Source organism: Myotis daubentonii, chromosome 1, assembly GCF_963259705.1.
Source record: "Myotis daubentonii chromosome 1, mMyoDau2.1, whole genome shotgun sequence".
In the NCBI taxonomy this organism is placed as follows: domain Eukaryota; kingdom Metazoa; phylum Chordata; class Mammalia; order Chiroptera; family Vespertilionidae; genus Myotis; species Myotis daubentonii.
Window position 1 is genome coordinate 224,794,006 of NC_081840.1, and position 19,150 is coordinate 224,813,155.

The 19,150-nt window shown below is 45.0% G+C and overlaps 1 protein-coding gene across 23 annotated transcripts in view; it reads left to right on the top strand.

Annotated features, from left to right (window-relative positions):
- The first annotated feature begins 7,093 nt into the window (after nt 1-7,093).
- LOC132220886 (ligand-dependent nuclear receptor corepressor-like protein) overlaps nt 7,094-19,150 on the top strand; it is a 151,306-nt gene continuing 139,249 nt past the window's right edge. For 9 of the 23 annotated variants that reach the window (XM_059674565.1, XM_059674557.1, XM_059674548.1 and 6 more), the window contains exon 1: nt 7,094-7,458. In XM_059674565.1, the coding sequence (XP_059530548.1) occupies nt 7,308-7,458 (151 nt within the window). In that variant the 5' untranslated portion in view covers nt 7,094-7,307. Of the gene's footprint in view, nt 7,459-8,028; nt 8,504-19,150 lie in introns of those variants that run through there. The other 14 variants (XM_059674747.1, XM_059674758.1, XM_059674664.1 and 11 more) reach the window with 11 other exon arrangements.

Here is a 19,150-nt window from a genome sequence, read left to right on the forward strand (position 1 = left end):
TCAGGAATAAAGGAAATATAGTAAAGTGTGCTATTTTTTAAGCAGGTAATAAATTTACTCAAAAATGGCTTTTCAGCATTATGTATCATTTTATAGTTAATTAAGGCATCTAATCATTATGACTTCAATTACAAATATCTAATTAATACAAAATTATTTAGAATATTAAATTAGAAAATGTATGTTACTTTTGTTACATGTTGGTAATTTATCATTGAATCGGTATTTTACAACCCTACTAGTATATTGGATTGTTTATTTTTGTTGCAAAGTAAAAGTATAGCTTTTTGGCTTCCAAATGGTCAAATAAATCATGAAACTATTAATTTGCCCAGCAATTTATATCTATACTTGATACTGTATAAGAACTCTATAGATGTGTTTATCAATTTTAGGTAAGTAATAGTGAACTTGATGAATATTAATGGTCATGTCTTTGAAGTAATGACCCCAATTTGCTTACACCTTTCTGTATCCATGCCATTTGTTAGTGTCCTCCAGACATGGGACTTGGTCATCTGATTTGCTTTGGTCAATGGGACAGCAGCAAGCACATATAAGGGAGCAAAGACTTGAAAAGCACTTGCACATTAGTGCTTACGCTCTTGCTGTATTTGACATGCTGCCACTATGTAAATCGGCTCTAGCTAGCCTCTGAGTGATGAGACGCATGAGACACATGGCTCAGTCATTCCCATTATTTCAGCACATAGGAGCCAAACTCCAGACCAGAGTGAAGCCTTCCTAGATCATGCAGTTTCCAGCTTAACAATCCCAGCCAAGATCAGCAGAACCTTGCTAGATCAGCAGAACTGCCCATCTGACACGTAGAGTTTCTAGCAGTAATCTTTTAAGCCACTAGGTTATGGATCGGCTTGTTACACAGCAATCCTATCTAATAATAGACAAACATGGTAATTAACCGTACCTCCGACATGCTTCTCATTGGCTAATCAGGGTGATATGCAAATTAACTGCCAAACAAGATGGCGGCTGGCAGCCAGGCAGCTGAAACGAACAGGAGGCTTGCTTGCTCCAGTGATGGAGGAAGCCAACATTCCCCGCCTGCCGCTGCCGGCCTCTGAGCTGCACTCTAAGAAACAATGTTGCAATTATAGAAGCTAAACAAACCCCAGAAACCTGCTTCCAGCCAGCCGGGCCTCGGAGCTGGAGCTGCAATAGTGTTTCAATTATAGAAGCCAAACAAACCCAGATACCTGCTTTCAGCAGCCAAGGTCTCAGAGCTGGAGCCGAGCCTCAGAGCCAAAGCCGGCTCTCAGCTCCAGTGACAGCCATAGAAGGTAAATAAATCCCAGAATAAAAAAGAAAAATAAAAAAAGGAGAGGTTGGGAGCTTCAGTCACCTGCCAGCCTGAAAACGGCCTTCAGCCCCTAACCCAGACTGGCGAGGCACCCCAGTGGGGACCCCCACCCTGAAGAGGGTGTGACCAGCTGCAAACAGCCATCATCCCCTCATCCAGGCTGGCCAGGCACCCAAGCGGGACCCCCACCCTGATCCGGGACACCCTTCAGGACAAACCAGCTGGCCCCCACCCATACACCAGGCCTCTATCCTATATAGTAAAAGGGTAATATGCAAACTGACCCTAACAGCAGAAAGACTGGGAATGACTGGTCACTATGACACACACTGACCACCAGGGGGCAGACGCTCAATGCAGGAGCTGCCCTCTGGTGGTCAGGGCGCTCTCACATGGGAGGAGCTCTGCTCAGCCACAAGCCAGGCTGATGGCTGCCAGATAGCAGTGGTGGTGGGAGTCTCTCCTGCCTCCTCAGCAGCGCTAAGGATGTCCGACTGCAGTTTAGGCCTGCTCCCTGCTGGCAAGTGGACATCCCCCAAGGGCTGCCAGGCTGCCAGAGGGATGTCTGATTGCCATCTTAGGCCCAATCCCCCAGGAAGCGGGCCTAAGCCAGCAGGTGGTCATCCCCTGAGGGGTCCCAGACTGTGAGAGGGCACAGGCCGGGCTGAGGGACCTCCCTCTCCCTGCCAAGTGCACAAATTTTTGTGCACCAGGCCTCTAGTCCTATATAATAAAAGGCTATTCAAATAGAACGAACAGCAGAATGACAAGTCACTATGACTCACACTGACCACCAAGGGGCACATGCTCAACACAGGAGCTGCCTCCTGGTGGTCAGTGCACTCCCACACGGGGAGCGCCCTTCAGCCAGATGCCCTGAGCCGGGCTCATGGCTGGCGAGTGCAGCGGCGGTGGTGGGAACCTCTCCACCAGTGGGAACCTCTCTACAGCAGTGCTAAGGATGTCCGACTGACGGCCATCAGTCAGACATCCCCCGAGGGCTCCCAGGCTGCGAGAGGGTGCAGGCCAGGCTGTACACAAATGTCATGCACCCGGCCTCTAGTAAACAAATGATACACTATATATAGGAAATGGACTGCAGAACAAAAACATCTTTCCAAAGTACATTAACATTTCCTTTGAGAGTAACTAGATTTCCAGTGTAGGAGACAATCTTGAATATGACCCTCTTCTATCCTTAGATTTGTGGATAGCTGGCCTAGAAATTCTAGAGATACTATATTTATTAATTTTGTTCATTAACATTTCTATTCCCCTTTCTTTTAGGGAACATGGTAACATTACACTTTCCCATCTGCAGTTGATTACAAAAGTGGCCACAGATTATTTTTTTCCCTCTATCCACACCCTTTTGCAATGTGACTTGCAACTCTTCTTGTTTAAAAGGTACTTACCTTCATTGACTCTGGGCTTGGCCATAAGATTGCTTTAGCCATTTGGACTGGAGCAAATGTGACCCAAGCCAAAGCTTTAAAAGTGCCTATGCATTAGGGCTTGCTCTTTTACTGACCTTGAAATCCATGTGAACAATCCAAGGCTAGCCTCTTGATGATAAGGGACTATTGGCCTGCTTGGTCTGTTGTCCCAGATGACAGTCAACTCACCCTCAGAAACAGAGTTGCCTCTCTAACGGGAAGCTAATCACAAACATCTGAGTGAGCACAGCCCAGGTAAGTTGAACTATCCAGCTGAGACCAAACAAATTGTCACTCCATGGAATTATAAGCTAAATCAATTGTTGATGTTTTAAGCTATTAAGTTTGGGGGTAGTTGGTTACACCTGCGAGCTATCCTATCTAATAAAGAGCTAATATGCTAATTAGACTGAACAGCAGAACAACCATCCGGACAACCTTCCAGATGAAGCTGTGGCTGTGAGGGCCAAGGCAGCCAGGGATGTGAGGACCAAGCCACTTAAACAAATTTCATGCATTGGGCCTCTAATATATGCACAGAGCAGGGTGGATCGGGAGGTTGCGATGCCACCCCTAGTCACGCTCAGGGTAGGGCCGATTGAGGGGTTGGGGCACTGCCCCCTGTCACACTCAAGGCAGGGCCGATGGGGAGGTTGTGGGACCACCCCCTGTCACGCACAGAGCCAGCATATCAGGGGGTTGGGGCGCTGCCCCCGTCATGCACAGAGCAGGGCCGATGCGGGGGGGGGGGGGGTTGGAGTGCCGCCTCCTGTCACTCACAGAGCAGGTCTTATCGGAGGGTTGGGGCGCTGCCCCCTGTCACACACAGAGCCAGCCGATCTGGGGGTACGGGCGCTGCCCCCTGTCAGGAACAGAGCAGGGCTGATGGGGGGGTTGGGGCGCAGCCCCCTGTCATGCTCAGGGCAGGGCCCATCAAGGGGTTCGGGTGCCGCACCCTGTCACACACAGAGCAGGGCAGATCAGGGGGTTGGGGAGCTACCCCCGTCACGCACAGAGTAGGGCCGATCCGGGAGTTGGGGCACTGCCCCCTGTCATGCACAGAGCAGGGCCTATCAGGGGGTTGGGGCGCTGCCCCCTGTCATGCACAGAGCAGGACCAATCGGAGGGTTGGGGCACCGCCCCCTGTCACACACAGAGCAGGGCGGATCAGGGGGTTGTGGCGCTGCCCCCTGTCATGCTGCTCCAGGGGCTGGGAGGCCTCATGGCTCCGCTGATCCCAGTGCCGGGAGGCCTCACTGCTTGGCGGCTTCGGGGCTGTTTGGCTTCACTCCATCGCTTGGAGTCTGTGTATGCAAATTAACTGCCATCTTTGTTGGCAGCTAATTTGCATATCGCCTTGATTAGCCAATGGGAAGTGTAGTGGAGGTATGGTTAATTACCCTTTTTGTCTTTTATTAGATAGGAGGATATATATGCCAAGCTACCAGAACGACCAGTTGCCATGATACATACTGTGGCAGCCAACCAGCCTGATTGTGGCCCTGATCGCCTCCCCCAAAACCTCCCTCAACTCCCCCCTGGCCAGCCCAGCCCCCAATCAGCTCCCCTCAACCCCAACTGGGGCATCAGGGTGGGGCTGACCAACCTCCCACATCTCCTCCCCCCCACTAGCCCGGCCTGATCAGCCCCTATTGGGGTGGGCCAGCCAGACCCCACCTGTACGTGAATTCGTGCACCAGGCCTCTAGTCTGATATATTACTGTCTTAAAGTTAGGCATGACCATTTGATTTGCTTTACCTAGTGAAATATGTCACTTCTGGCAGAAGCCTTTAAGAGCTGGACAGTGATTTAACATCTTTTTCTTGTCATGGTGACTGGGGAGGTTCCAGGTGGTGGTGCTCCATAAACCTGGGTCCCTGAATGGACATAGAACAGTTCTCCCCGCCCTCCTTCACACTGATTTTTGGAGGACATGGACTTTAAGTAAGAACTAAATCTTTGTATTAAGCTACTGAGGTTTTGAGTCTCCGTTACTAGAGAATAATCTAGCCCATTCTGACTATGTAGAAATTGGTACCCAGAAGGAGGTAGAGTTATGACAATGGACAACCTAAAATATGTGGCTGTGACTTAGAGGCTCAGTGGGTGGTGGCAAGGAAACTGTTAGAGGCTGGAAAGTTAGTAGTCCATGTTAGCTGTGGTAAAATGTGTGAGTCTCTCATTCTTTACCTTTACCATGGTTATTCTGGCTCTGTCCCACCACTGTACATTGAGTGTGTGTGTGTGTGTGCGCGCGCGCGTGTGTGTAAACAGAGAGAGATGATTCTTTGTCTTCTGAGGTCTCTATAACAATAGAAGCTTATTCCGGTCCTAATACAAGGACCATCAGCCATCACCCAGACTGAGATAAATGCCATTACTGAATAGAACTTTTGGATTGTCTCACTTGTGACAGGGGTGAATATATTTTGTAGTGTAAAGGGAGTGAACCGTAAATTGGTGACTAGAAAGGTAGACTGCAGTAATCATTGGTGTGGGAAGCCACCTATTGTCTTCACTAGCAGAGAGGTGTGGACAAGGAACCCGGAAGGCTGGTGACGCTTGAAGCCCTGGCAAATGTCAGGGCTATGCACCGAATATTTAGTCCAGACCCGTGGTTGGCAAACTGCGGCTTGTGAGCCACATGCGGCTCTTTGGCCCCTTGAGTATGGCTCTTCCACAAAATACCGCCTCTTCCACAAAATACCGACTTCTGCGCATGGGCCACAAAGTTTCAATCGCACTGTATGTGTACGCCCGCATGTGGTATTTTGTGGAAGAGCCATACTCAAGGGGCCAAAGAGCCGCATGTGGCTCGCAAGCCGCAGTTTGCCGACCACGGAACTAGACCATCCTAATTAATGTCAATTACTGTAAAAGTGATCAGAAAGCTATAAATGCTGATCGTTGGCAATTATAAGTGGGATCAATAATTGAAACTATCCAATGATCATTCCTAAAGCACCTTCACAAGTAATTTTACCTCTCCAATTATGACCATTCTAGAAAGGTGATTATGAGATTTTAAACTTCATTTTCTTAATCTGTGAAAATGTAAAACTATATCTTCATTGTAGAAAGGTAGTGATGAGCAATGAAATATTTCCTTGTAGGAAAAAAAAAATATCAAGGAAAGGTGGATGAGGATAAACTACAAAACAGGGAGGGGAGTACTGAACTCAGAAACCAGGAGTTTCCAGGAAGAATTGACACATATTGCCCACATACTTGTGCATAAATTTGCAGTAATACACAGGACTTCTTAGTAAATTTTGGGTTCGGCCCCCTGCACATATACAGAAACACATGCACAATTGCTGTGGTGCAAAGTCAAAAGTGTCACTGAAGTTTATTTTAAATGAAAAGCTCATTCTGAAGAAGAAAAAATATTTTCTCTAGCATAGTGTAGAATTCATTCCATAACATTTGTAAAGTGCCAAATACCACGCCACTCACTGTACTAGGTCAGGCAAGTGAAAGATGTCACAGTACAGAAGTCTCAATGGTCGCTGTCCTCCAGGAGTTTACATTTTGCAGAGGGTAAAGAGTTTCCTCTTTGGGGGTTTTTCATCCAGTCACACCCAATGCCCTCCGTAAATAATTTTCGGTGAAAAGCCCCGCATCTTTCCTTAACCCTTACACATATTCACACTTTCCGAAATCTCTTCGCCTGGAAACTGATGTAAGGGCGGGATCGCTCTGGATATTTCGCAGTTATTTGGGATGCGGCCCCAGGACCAGCTTGCTTTTTCCCTGCAGTGGCAGGATGACAGTGACCTCCCCTCCCGCCTCCAAATTTCCAGGACTTAAAGCACAAAGTGCAGCTTGAACCATCAAGAAGCGGTCAACCTTGCGGTTTGCACCGCCCTTCTATAGCAGAACCTAAAGAAGTTGAGGAGGCTCGGTCAGACCGGGCAACGCGAGTAGAGCAGTGCTGGGCGCAGGGCGTCGGAGGCCAAGTCCACCAGAGGCGCAGCGCAAAGGAGTCCAGGGCCGGTCTAGAAGCCCAAGTGTGCAAGGAGGACTGAAGAGTGCCCGTCCCTGCGGGACTACAAGGACCAGCGTGCATGGCGCCGCGGGGTCCAGCTCCGCTCTGGGACTCCGGCGCAACGGAGCCTGGGAAGTGAAGTCTCCGCGCAGCCCCAGTCGCTTCGGGAAGGCTGAAGGGAGGAGTAGTTAGTCCGCTCCATCGCACGCCGGTTCCCGGCCGGGCTCGGAGCCTCTCGCTGTCGCTCAGGGATTTCGCGGGCGGCGGGAGCAGGATGGCTCGCTGGAGTAAACTCCGGGGGGAGGAGGCGGCGGCGGCGAAGGGATGGGGAGGCGGGGTCAGCGGAAGCGGCAGGTTGCTTCCTTCTCCTCGCGCTCCCTCCCCGCCTCTCCCGGAGGGAGCGGTGGGAAGGGGAGGGCAGGGCCAAGGGAAGGTAGTGACACGTGTCAATCAACCCCCCTCCGGGGGGCGCGCGCTGCGGGGCTCGCGCCGAGGGCTCGCGCCCCTGCCTCGTGCCTGCGCCGCTCGTATGTAAATGAGGGCGCGTGACGCGGGACGCAGATGGACAAGGGAAGAGAGAGAATGGCCGCTGCCGCCGCCGCTGCTGCCGCCGCCGCCGCCGCTCAGTGCCGGAGCCCTCGGTGCGCGGCGGAGAGGAGAGGATTCCGGCGGGAACTCGACTCCTGGCGCCACCGCCTCATGCACTGTGTAGGTAAGAGAGACCCGGGCTGGGCCGCGGCTCCGCGCGGCGGCGTCCGCCGCGACCCGAGGAGTTTGGGGCTGAGGGGCTGAGTTGAATCTCCCGTTCGGGTCAGTTCAATGGGGGAGCGAGCTGGGAGCGGCGGCGGCAGGGCGGCCCGGGCTCGCCTTTTGTCTGTGGGCTCCCGGCCCGGCGCGGTCCGCGCTCCTTCCCCTTCGGAGCTGTTGGGCTCCCCGGGAACTGTTAGTTCGGACCCGCTCGCCCAGCCCCCGGGGGAACCGCTCGCTCGCGCTGTCCCCCAAACTCCTCGGCGCCTCTCGCCGCCCGGCGTCCGCCCGGTCTGGAGGGAGGAAGCGGCCCCGCGGTCGGCGTCCGGGCGGAGGGGAGCCGGCGGGAGAAAGGCGGGCTGGTCCGCGCCCCCACCGGGCGCACACACACCCCCTTCTCGCCGCCGGGGGCCGGGCCGGCCGCCGCCACCGAGTTCCAGAGGAGGGCATCCCGGGCGACCCCCCGCCCCCCGGCGCTCGCGGGGCCGGGACCTCGGGGGGCCGGCGGGGGGCTCGGGGCAGCGGGGGCGGCGCCCGAGGGGCGGGGGCGCCCTCCTCTGCCCTCTCGCGCTCGGCGGCGGCGCGGTGTGTACCCCTTTAAGAAGGAGCCGCTGGAGCGCTGACGGTTGGGATTTGAAGTTCTTCCTCCCTCTTTGGAAGTCTGGACGGCGGGGAGCGGGGGGGACTGTTGCCATAGAGATGACACCCTCACCCCCCTTCTCTGCGCGGACGCCCCGGCGACTCTGGTCCTCTTTCGCTGTCATGTGATGGACCCGTCCCCGCACTTACCCGCACGACTCCCTCCCCGCCTCCCTCCCGCGTCCTCCTGACCGTCTGTCTTCCCAGTCGGTGGGGTCGGCGTCGTTCGTGCTTCTCAAACTTCTGGGCTCGGAGCTGTCATTCTGCAGGTTGCCGGGGGCGGCGGGAGGTGGCGGGACCTCCGGACCTCCGCCGCCGGCGCTCGCTTTTCTGTCCGAGTGGGACGTGTGCCGGGAGCTGTTCTCCCGCAGGTTGGTGTCCTGGGCAGGAAGGGGGCGACGCGGGGACGGGGACGAGGGGTGCTGTGCGCGTGTGTTTTGGAAGGGGATTTGGGGTGAGAGAGGAAGGGAAGAAGTGTGGGTAGTGGAAGCAGCTGGCTCAGTGAGCGATTAAATCTTGGCACCTGGAGTGGAGGCACTAACCTTCTCTTACTTGTTTCCATCTGTTCTTGCACCACCTCGAGCCGCCCCCCACCCCCCACCCCCCACCCCCACCCCCACCCCCACCCGGGTTTGTTCGTTTAACGCCTGGAGGAAGATTCTTCTTTTTGGGGAGTGAACAGGAGGTCGCAGTAGGATGAACTAGTACAACTTCAACTCAGAGGCGTGCACTGCAGAATACGATGGACATAGGAACTATTGCTAGAGGCACTTTTATGTTTAAGCCACTTACTGTTTACCCTTATAAAATAGGTTTTGGTCTTAGCTAAGGAGACATTCTGGAAAATAGCTTTGATGGAGTTCTCATAAGTGATTTTAGTTTAAAAAAGTGTAGAAAAAAACACACGGTATTCTTTATATAAAATTTTAAAGGTAAGTGTTATTAGTGCTTCCAGAATACAAAATGGACCCGTTTTTATTGGAAAGATCTCTTCTGCCGACAACCTGTTTAGAAATTGGGTTCATTGAATTAGGATCAGGGTAACGGCATTGTAACACTGGCTGGAGACATTATTGTGTCAAGTTTTCCCCCCGAGGCACGCAGTGATTTTACGATGTTTTTGGTCAATTTTAAGTTTTTGAATCCTTTAAGGTTTTTATCCCCTCATCTTTTTGCTTATGTGGGTACATTAAGTATGCTCTGTATTTAAAAATATATGTGATTTTGAAAAATAGTCAAATTTTAATTAAATATAAAATTAATTGAATTTCATGGGAAAAAGGACTTTCTGCCTTACCTACTTGGATACTGAAGTAGGATTGGGAAACATTGAAAATTGAGTTCATGCTGTTATGTCTAACATGCAATCTCTGTATTACATTTTTAATGTAATATATAATTATACTATATTAGAAAGGAAATGTTTAACTGGGCTCTAACTATATTGCGAATTTCCCCCCACAGTCCCAGTCTTAGTCAGGAGACCTAGTAAGACCCGTCTCATACTTTTGTTTTTGCATTGTTATTTTTAAATAAACAATGAAACTCTTTTACGCCGGATATTCACTTGTTGCTTAGGTTTTGTTTGTTTTTTTCAGTACCCTATATGTGAAGCATCTATTCATAGTGTGAATTGGGATTACATGTAGTTTGTGTACTTATTTCAATTTATCTTTGCTATTAATGTGCATACATTCAATATTTCACGTTATAAACATTTGCAAGCCGACATATTCTTTTTCCTTTGCATGTTTGTATGTTTGTGAATATATATTTGTATATATAAATTTCCGTGTGGCATATCCAGTGCTCTCACGACTTGAAATCGTTTTTATAAAATATGATCCTTTCTGCCATTGGGGAAGAAAATTATTCAAAAGCGTTATTTTTAAATAAGGCAATTGTAAGCAATATCTTAGGATTGTACCACAACTCAGTATTAACCCAGTAGTAGTATTTTAAATCTCAATTCCTAGGATAAGTCTTTCATTTGATTCACTTTTTTATAACATATAATACTCTTCTTTTATGGGGGGAAAGTTCATCATCCTTGTAGTTAGCTAAGATGTATAAATCTTGATAAGGAAAATGTTTACTTTTCTCTATTTATGGAACTCATCTCTTTAGATTTATGATTATGATTTATTCTTTTTTTATAATTTAAGAGGTGTCCTATATGTTCTGTGTCTCAATACCTCTATTTGCAATGTGGTACTTTTTATAATTTAATTATTTTTCTATAATCATCATATGCTGTGCTATAATTTGGAGTATACTCATCTAACAGATGTTTTAGTGCTTATTGGATATAGTAAACAGTATCTTAGTGCTCGGTGTAATATTGAGGTATAACATATAGTCCTGAATCTTGTGGCATATATAATAGAATTAGTAACTGATAAGTTATAAAATTTAAAACACAGTAAAGTCCAGGAGAAAAGAAATGCATCAATATAATTTTAAACATTATCAGAACTTGTATAGTCTGTTAAGATATTTGATCTGGGAAATGGGCCAAGTTTTTTATTTTTATTGTTTTGATTTTTTTACTTTTTATTTTGATATAATTTCAAACTTCCACGATAAGTTGGAAGGATAGTACAAGGAATTCATATATGCTTACCCACATTCACTAACTGTATTATACTTTGCTGCATTTGCTTTATCATTCTTGCTTTATATCCATATCATTCTATCTACCCATCCATCCTTCTATCTTCTTTTGAAATAATTTGAGGGTAGTTGGCAGATATTGTACCTCTTTACTCTTAAATTCTTAAGTGTATATTTTCTAAAATAAAAGACATTGTGCTTACCTAACCACAGTGTAGTTATTAAAACCAGGAGATTTAATATTAACATAATACTGTTATCTCAATCATAATCCATATTCAAATTTTATCTATTTCTCTATTTTATCTGTAAGCTTTCCTTTCCTTAGTCCAGGATCAGGCATTGCATTTTGTTGTCACATCTCTTTAGTCTCTTTTAATCTGGAACACTTTCTCAGCTGCTCTTGTATTTTTTGACCTTGACATTTTTGAAAAGTACAGGATAGTTATTTTGTAGATTGTCTCCCAATTTGAATTTGTCTGTTGTTTTCTCATGATTAGATTGGTTATGCATTTTTTTTTTGGCCAGTAATACCTCTGAAGAGATGTTCTGTGCTTCTTAATGCTAGTACATCATATCTTGAGCTTCATATTGTTAGCTTTGAAAATTTGGTTAAAGCATTATTCTCCATATTTCCCCTTGAAAGTCATCACTTATCCCTTTGTAATCAATATGTAATTTGGGGGGAAATATATGTTAATATGTATCTGCACATAGCATTCCATAAATTTTGCTGTTGTTGATTTACACTGGATATTAGCAGGTTTGAGCTTTACAGTTTTGCCAATAGATTCTTTCTGGTGGGAATGCTGATGAACAATAAAAAGATCATGAGGCATGTTAGAAGAAAAGATAGTAAGAGTTTGAATGATCTGTTTTCTATGGTGTTAGAGTCATAGTTTAAGAATCACAGTGTATCACTTAGCCTCGGCAAACTCATTAGTCAACATAGCCAAATATCAACAGTACAACGATTGAAATTTCTTTTGAGAGCCAAATTTTTTAAACTTAAACTATATAGGTAGGTACATTGTTATTAACTTAATTAGGGTACTCCGAAGGCTTAGGAAGAGCCACACTCAAGGGGCCAAAGAGCCGCATGTGGCTCGCGAGCTGCAGTTTGCCGACCATGGACTTAGCCGAACCCTAGCATTTTGTATATGAGACCAAAAGATATTACATTCTAAGTAAATTTTCCTGGTAACCTCATAACTGTCTTAGAGATCTGCACTCTGCAAGTGTTTGTAGAATGGACTTTCTTCCAAACTACCTGCCCCATCTATAATCAGCAGTATCAATGTCAGAGAATGTTTATTTCTTTTTTTAACCTCTGAAGAAGTTATATGAGTACTTCCTAGAGCTGAATAGTTAAAGATGGGATAGCCCGTAAATAAAATTCTAGATAATCAACCTAATACCGCTTTTTGACTGCTTCTGGCTTTCTCCTCTTTTGACTTTTCACTAATGTCTAGTTCATCTGTCACTGTTGCAATATAAATCCCAGAAGAGTGGATTCACTTAGAAATCTGGATTTGATAAGGACTGGTGTGGTGAGCCAACTACCCTAAAACCTTGGCTATACAACTATTTTTTCAAGCATTAGCAAGTTTTTTATCCACTTAAAAAGATGTAAACTATGACACTGCCTAATAGCATACATTAGACAAATGGAACTTAGAATATACTGAGTAGTTGGATGGTAAGATATACATCCAAATATCTCTGTAAAATAAGTATATCAATGAATTTTGCATGCAAGATTTGAAATTCTGAGTACTCCTGAATTATTTTATACTTGGAAGTGTAAAATTCTGCCACCTGTGTGAATTTTGTGTTTTTGCAGATATTATTCGGGCTACAGGCTGGAGCATAGTATAGCATCCTTTCTTCGTGGAGCTGTCTCTTCATGTCCATGCTACTTTCCTTGGTTGACTACATGCATGCACGCCTTCTTGTTTGGCTTTTCACAGTGACAAGTTGGTGTTTATTGTGTCCTGTATGTTCCCCTGACTTGTATGACTTTGAACCCTGGTGGTTCTATCACAGTGCTGTCCTGGGAGGAGCAACAAAGGCATGCTGATATTTGGATATGTAATTTTTTTTTTCCTTATTAGTAAATCCAGTCTTTTAATTATAATAACCTACATTTTTTATGTGTGGAGTTCCTTTTTTGATAATAATCCTTATCAAATGGCCAGCATTCGTGGGTGATAACAGTTGGTTAGAGCACCAAATTCATAGGTTCAACATTTTGGAGACCCATTTAACTTTCACATTATGAGAGTCCATACTGAGTTTGAATGTACCGTAGTATCAAGTAATTCATTCAAAAGAGTTGTTTTTTTCCCACCACAGAATATAGATAGGAGAATGTGAATAGGCCCAGACCAACCTACTGCTCCCACTAGGAAACTAAGGTAACAAAATAATGTCATATTTGTATTTGAAGAATGACACTTTGTTTTTAATTAAAGCTAAATAAAAATTTTGCTTTCAGAAATTTTCTGTTTTCTAGAAAATAAAACTTAAGAGGAATTGCTTTTTTTAAAAAAATGTTTTCTTACTGACTTCAGAGAGAGGAAAGGAGAAGGAGAGAGATAGAAAAATCAGTGATGATAGAGAATCATCGATCAACTGTCTCCTGCACATGCCCTGCCCAGGAATGGAACCGTGACCTCCTGGTTCATAGGTTGACGCTCAACCGCTGAGTCACAGTGGCCAGACTGGAATCATTTTTCTAAACATCTCATTTCCTTTCCTTTCCTTTCATAGAGTTTTTCCTACTTGGCAACAACCCTATCCTGCTTACTTATATTTGCTTCCTTTTTTTTTTCTTTACCCTAATGTGTTGCCACATTATTTTAAAGAAAATGTTATTACTTTCTTTAAAATACCTCCTGGATTCAGTTTTTCTAATAGAGTAAGTACACTTGAGCAGATTCAGGTAAGATTCTTGTTTATATCAGTATCTGCATTGCTGGTTTTACTGTCGTTCAGTCTAGCTTATAACCTTACATTAAATCATTATTTGAAATAGCTGCTTTGATTTTATAGTTTACAAAGCAGTAGTATCTCCCATTTGTTCTTTTTCATCAAGTAAGGCTCCTAACCATTTTCAATTAGTTGATCATAGTCTACCAGACTGCTCTTTCCTATTTGTTTTTCTAGTTTTCTTTAGACAGCACAACCATTTGCATCTACTTTTACTTCTCTATTACACCCATTGCCCAAAAATTTTGAGTATTGTTTTAGTCATATCGCCTAACCTACATACTAACCTTTATAATTCAGTTGTAACCTGGAGTCTTTCCTTAAATATTTATTGAAAAACAAGTTTTGAGATCTTTTCTCCATTAATTCAAATCCAATTCTTCTCTGATGCATGTGTATGGTGTGTGTAGATAAGAAGTAACTTTGTCCAATAGACTTCCTCCTATATAATAGAAGGTTAATATGCAAATTGACCATACAGCAGAATGACCGTGGTCACTGTGACACGCACTGACCACCAGGGGCTGATGCTCAATGCAGGAGCTGTCCCCTGGTGGTCAGTGAGTTCCCACAGGGGGAGCACTGCTCAGCCAGAAGCCCTGAGCCGGGCTTATGGCTGGTGAGTGCAGCAGTGGTGGCAGGAGCCTCTCCTGCCTCTGCGACAGCGCTAAGGGTGTCCGACTGCCGGCTTAGGCATGCCCCCCGTGGTGAGTGGGCCTAAGCTGTCAGTTGGACATTCCCCGAGGGCTCCAAGAGGGTGCAGGGTGGGCTGAGGGACCCCCCCCCCCCGAGTGCACGAATTTCACGCACTGGGCCTCTAGTATTTAAATAAACAAGGGACTAAATTATAGAAAGAATGAAGAATTGAAAGAGCACACTTCCTTTCTTAACCTCCATCATCTTAACCTTAGGCACAAGTCATTTTACCTTTCACAGATGGAAATCTGAAACTAGGATAATATTGGTCCTCATGTGTTCACTACATTTTGTTTTTAATGAAAGGTGCTATAATGCTTACATAGCCGTGGTTTCTCTGCTGAATATATAAATTAGGGAATTATCAGCATAAAGATGATGTTTAAATCCATGGAAATGAATGAGATCACACAGGGGTACAAAATAGTATAATGAGAGAAGTAAAGTTCTCAGTTCCATGCTTTAAGTAATCTTAACATTTTGGGGGCGAAGGATTAGTAAGGCTGCTGAACTTTTACACTGGAAAATAAGTCTATTGGCTAAATAGAAGAGCAGGGAGAGTAGTATCACCAAATCTAAGAAGAGAGAATTATCCTATGTAATAAAAGACTAATATGCAAATAGAACAGCAGAACAACCAGTCGTTATTTTGTGTGCTGACCACCAGGGGGCGCACACTAACCATGGCAGGCATTGCCTGCGGCGGGATGGTGGAGCAGGTGAGCAGGAACACCAGACCAAGGCAGGGCACTGGTCGCTGTCTTCGGGGTGAGCCTCTGGTGGTTACTGAAAATTCTTTGCTCCTGCGCGCCATGATCCCACCCAGAGTTCACACCTGCTGCTGGCACTGTCCCTGCTTGCACCTGCTGCCTGCGCCCAGCCCCAGTTAGCAGGTGTGAGCAGCGGCTGATGGCCCCTCAGAGCTTCTCCACCTCCTCCTGCTCCTGAGGGGCGATTGGGGCTGGCAGCTGCTGTTCGAACCCGAAGCTGGCACCAGAACCACTGCTCGCATCTACTGACAGCGCTTGGCAATGGTCCCGATCACTTGGTGCTGTCAGCGGGTGCAATCTGCTGCTGCCAGCCCCGTCACCCCTGAGGGCTTCTCCATAGCCCCCTGCTCTTGAGGGGTGATCGGGGCAGCAGCCGCCATTTGCACCCATTGTGGGCACCAGCCCCAATCGCTCTGCACTCTGCGCTGTCAGCAGGTGCAAGTGGGATGGGCGCCGTCAGCATGTGAGAGCGGCAGCGGTGGGAGTGGGGCTGCTGGCAGACGGGATGAGGAAGGCGGTGGTGGAAGGGACTAGGCGGGGGTGTGGACGATGGACCCACAGTTCCTTTCAGGGTGCACGAATTCGTGCCCTGGGCCCCTAGTGTTAAAATAAAGAGAGATTGTTATATGTTGATGAGGTGTCACTTACCATGAAACAGGGAAGTGTACATTTTTTTTGGCAACATGGAGATTCTAGGTGATCTTAACTAAATAAATTTCAGCATAGTGGTGGGGAATGGAAGCCATATTGTAATAGGTTAGAAAGTAACTAAGTGTATAAATAAAGATGACATTTGTAGTAGACTATGCATTTGAGAAGCTACATTTTTAAGGAAGAATAGATAAATGGAGTAGTAATTAAAAGGATCTGGAGTATAGGGATGTTTGTGGGGGTTTTTTAGATGGGAGATACCATTACAATACTAGGTAATATGAAGAATAGTTTTTTGAGTCAATAATATTCATGATATTTTATGTTTACTTAAGCTGAGACTTGATAATAAAATATTGAGTCAGAAAAATTAGATGAATAATAGGATGGGGTTGGTTTGAATCACTGAATGTGGATTCTAAACGTATCTCTTCTTTTTCTTCAAAGAACATTTTCCCAATAAGTTTATCACTAAGATATGATGTGTGTGGCATTAGTGTGTTATACATTTTAAAGGAATGATTTTTTTCAGTTAATTTACAGTTCTCAATCATCAGATATTTTGAGTTCTACTGTGTTAGCTGATTGGGTTTTTTTACTCTCTTAGCAACTTTCAGTTATGCAATACAGTATTATTCACTATAGTTACCACATTATACATTACATCCCCATGACTTATTTTATAACTAGATATTTGTCTCCTTTGACCCATTTCACCTGCCCCCAATTCCCTACATCTGGCAACCACCAATATGTTCTCTGTATCTGTGAGCTTGGTTAAAAAATACTAGTTTTCTAAATGATAAGTTTGTATTGAAGAACTTGACTTGGACTGAGACCAAAATTAGACATCAGAGACTTTTTTACTTCTTATCCCCCTGGATTGACTTTACTAATCTATCAAAGACAGAGCAGCTGGAGCTATGGGCCTCTTCTGAATTACAGGTAAAATAAGTTCTACCCCAGTGAATTTACCATGTGATTTGCTTATTGGTAGGTATATCTATCTAGACAAAGTGAGCAGGAGGTCATGCATGAAAAATGACCTTTAAAACATTAATCCATCCCACTATCAGGATGTTGCCAGTATTAGTCATTCATCTTTCCTTTGGGAGGACTGAATAAGGGGTAGAGAAAAAGGGCGGAAGTTTCTTCTAAAATACTTCCCCCCAAGAATGTGATAAGTGTTGGGAGAGGTGGGAACTGCGGGTTGGACCAAAAAAAAATATATTGTCTACATTAGGAATAGGGTTTAGACTTTGCTTTTAAAGAGCTTACAATTATCAGGGATGTTAAGCATTAGAGTTGGTATAATATAATGGAAAGGTAGAGGAGGGAGCAATTAATTTTGATTAGAAGGATCTGAAATTACTAGGCTACAAAAGCCTATGTGAAAGTAGGGCTTGGAAAACTTTTTTTGTAAAGGGCTAGATAATAAATATTTTAGCCTTGAAGGCCACATGGTCTCTATTGTAGCACGTAAGCATTACATAAATGAATGAGCATGGTTGTGTTCCAGTAAAAAAACAAACAACAACAACAACAAAAAAAAACCTTACAAAAATAGGTGGATTTGGCCTACAGGCCACAGTTTGCTGATCCCTAAGTTAAATGATCCAGCAGGAGAGTAGGTTGGAGGGGACAGGCAGAGGGATAGAATAAGCAAAGGTATAGAAGTCTAAATGATAATATGTTCTGAAACTATTCAGCAATCAACTATCATTGGAATATGGGATGGGCGTAGGAAGTAGGATTGGAAGTATAAATTATGGCCTCCATAGGGAAGAAATTATGAGCCTTTGAAGTTTTTTTAATGGGTAAAAAGCATGATCAGATAAGTCTGCTTATTTTCATTTTGAACATCTGCTGTTGGTTCAGGTTTGAGGGAGTTTTGTCATAATAGTTTTAAAGATGCTCAAATCGAATTAGCCCTTTTAAGTCAAAGTTGGGAAAATGAGCAATCTATTATATATTCAGTATATTAATTAAAATATTAAATTGCTGAATTACTCTCACATGGCGCCCTTCTTTTCTAGTTAGCCTCCAAACAACTTGAAAAATTAAAACAAGGAGAAGATGAAAGTCTTCTGTTATGGGTACTTGTGCAACTTATTCACTGGTATCTTTATTTAAAATGTCATCAGTTCTTCCTGTCTTCTTCCCCTTCCCTTTCTGAACAATTCAGTGTTAAAACTATCAGGAGGAGCCAAACAAGGGTAAGTGTCTACCCAGGTGGGATATGTGAGAAGGGCAGGGGGATATCAAGAGCCTGACAAGAGTGGGGAGAGTTGATGGAATTATGAGGGGTGAGGAGCAGTCTCCCTAAGAGGGCACACTGGTACAAGATGTTGGAGCCCAAACAGGGTCAGTATGGTATCTCTGAAAGAGTGTAGCTTGATATTGGTGTGGATCAGTTATTCCCAGGGAGGGGTGTCCAGACTTGAATAGGGTAAGAGGATGAGAAGGGAATCTATGTGGAGGAGCAGGTGGTGTGAGGGTGTAGAAAGGCATCCACATGCAGGAGGGTAGACTGGTGTGGATGTACTGAGGCTTAGCTTGGGTGAGGATGAAATCCATGCATGGAAGCATTCTAATACAAGATGTCAGAGCCTAAGGGTGGGAAGAAGAAGGTATCCTTTGAAAGGCAAGCTCAGTATGGGATGTTAGAGCTTGAGCAGGATGAGAAGGGTATTCTTGTAGGAGGGGTGCCAAGCATGAGGAATAAAGGCCTGAACAAAGTGAGAAGGTTATACTCATGGAAGAGATGTGAAAGTGTTAGGCCAGTCAGGGAGGGATAAAAGGAGAGCATCCATGTGGGGAGGGGAAGGCAGCCATGCGGGAGATTTGTTAATTTGCCTGGTCTTCCTGTTGTAACCAATATTAATGATAATGGGAGCCATGCTTCCCACTGTCTGCGAAGTGTTATAAATATGGAGAAAATTTAAGTGCTCTCTATAGTGTTGAGTTAGAAATTGGAGATATTAGTGTGAAATCCTGATTTTCATTTTATCTATAGAGAAAGGTACCGAAATATAGAAGTAAATGTGTGTGCCTATATACAGTTAACCTTTTAACACATTGTATGCGGGAAACGTATTTATACGTTTTACGTTGACTGGTAGTAGAACGCGGGACACGTATTAATATGCTTTTTATAGACTAGCGGTAGAATGCGGGTAACATATAAATACGTTTATCTTTATGCTTTTTTATTGCTCTAAAGGGATGCTAACATGCAGATATACGAATTCCAAAGGACAAAATTTGGGTCTCTAACACATACAGTGGTGAATTATG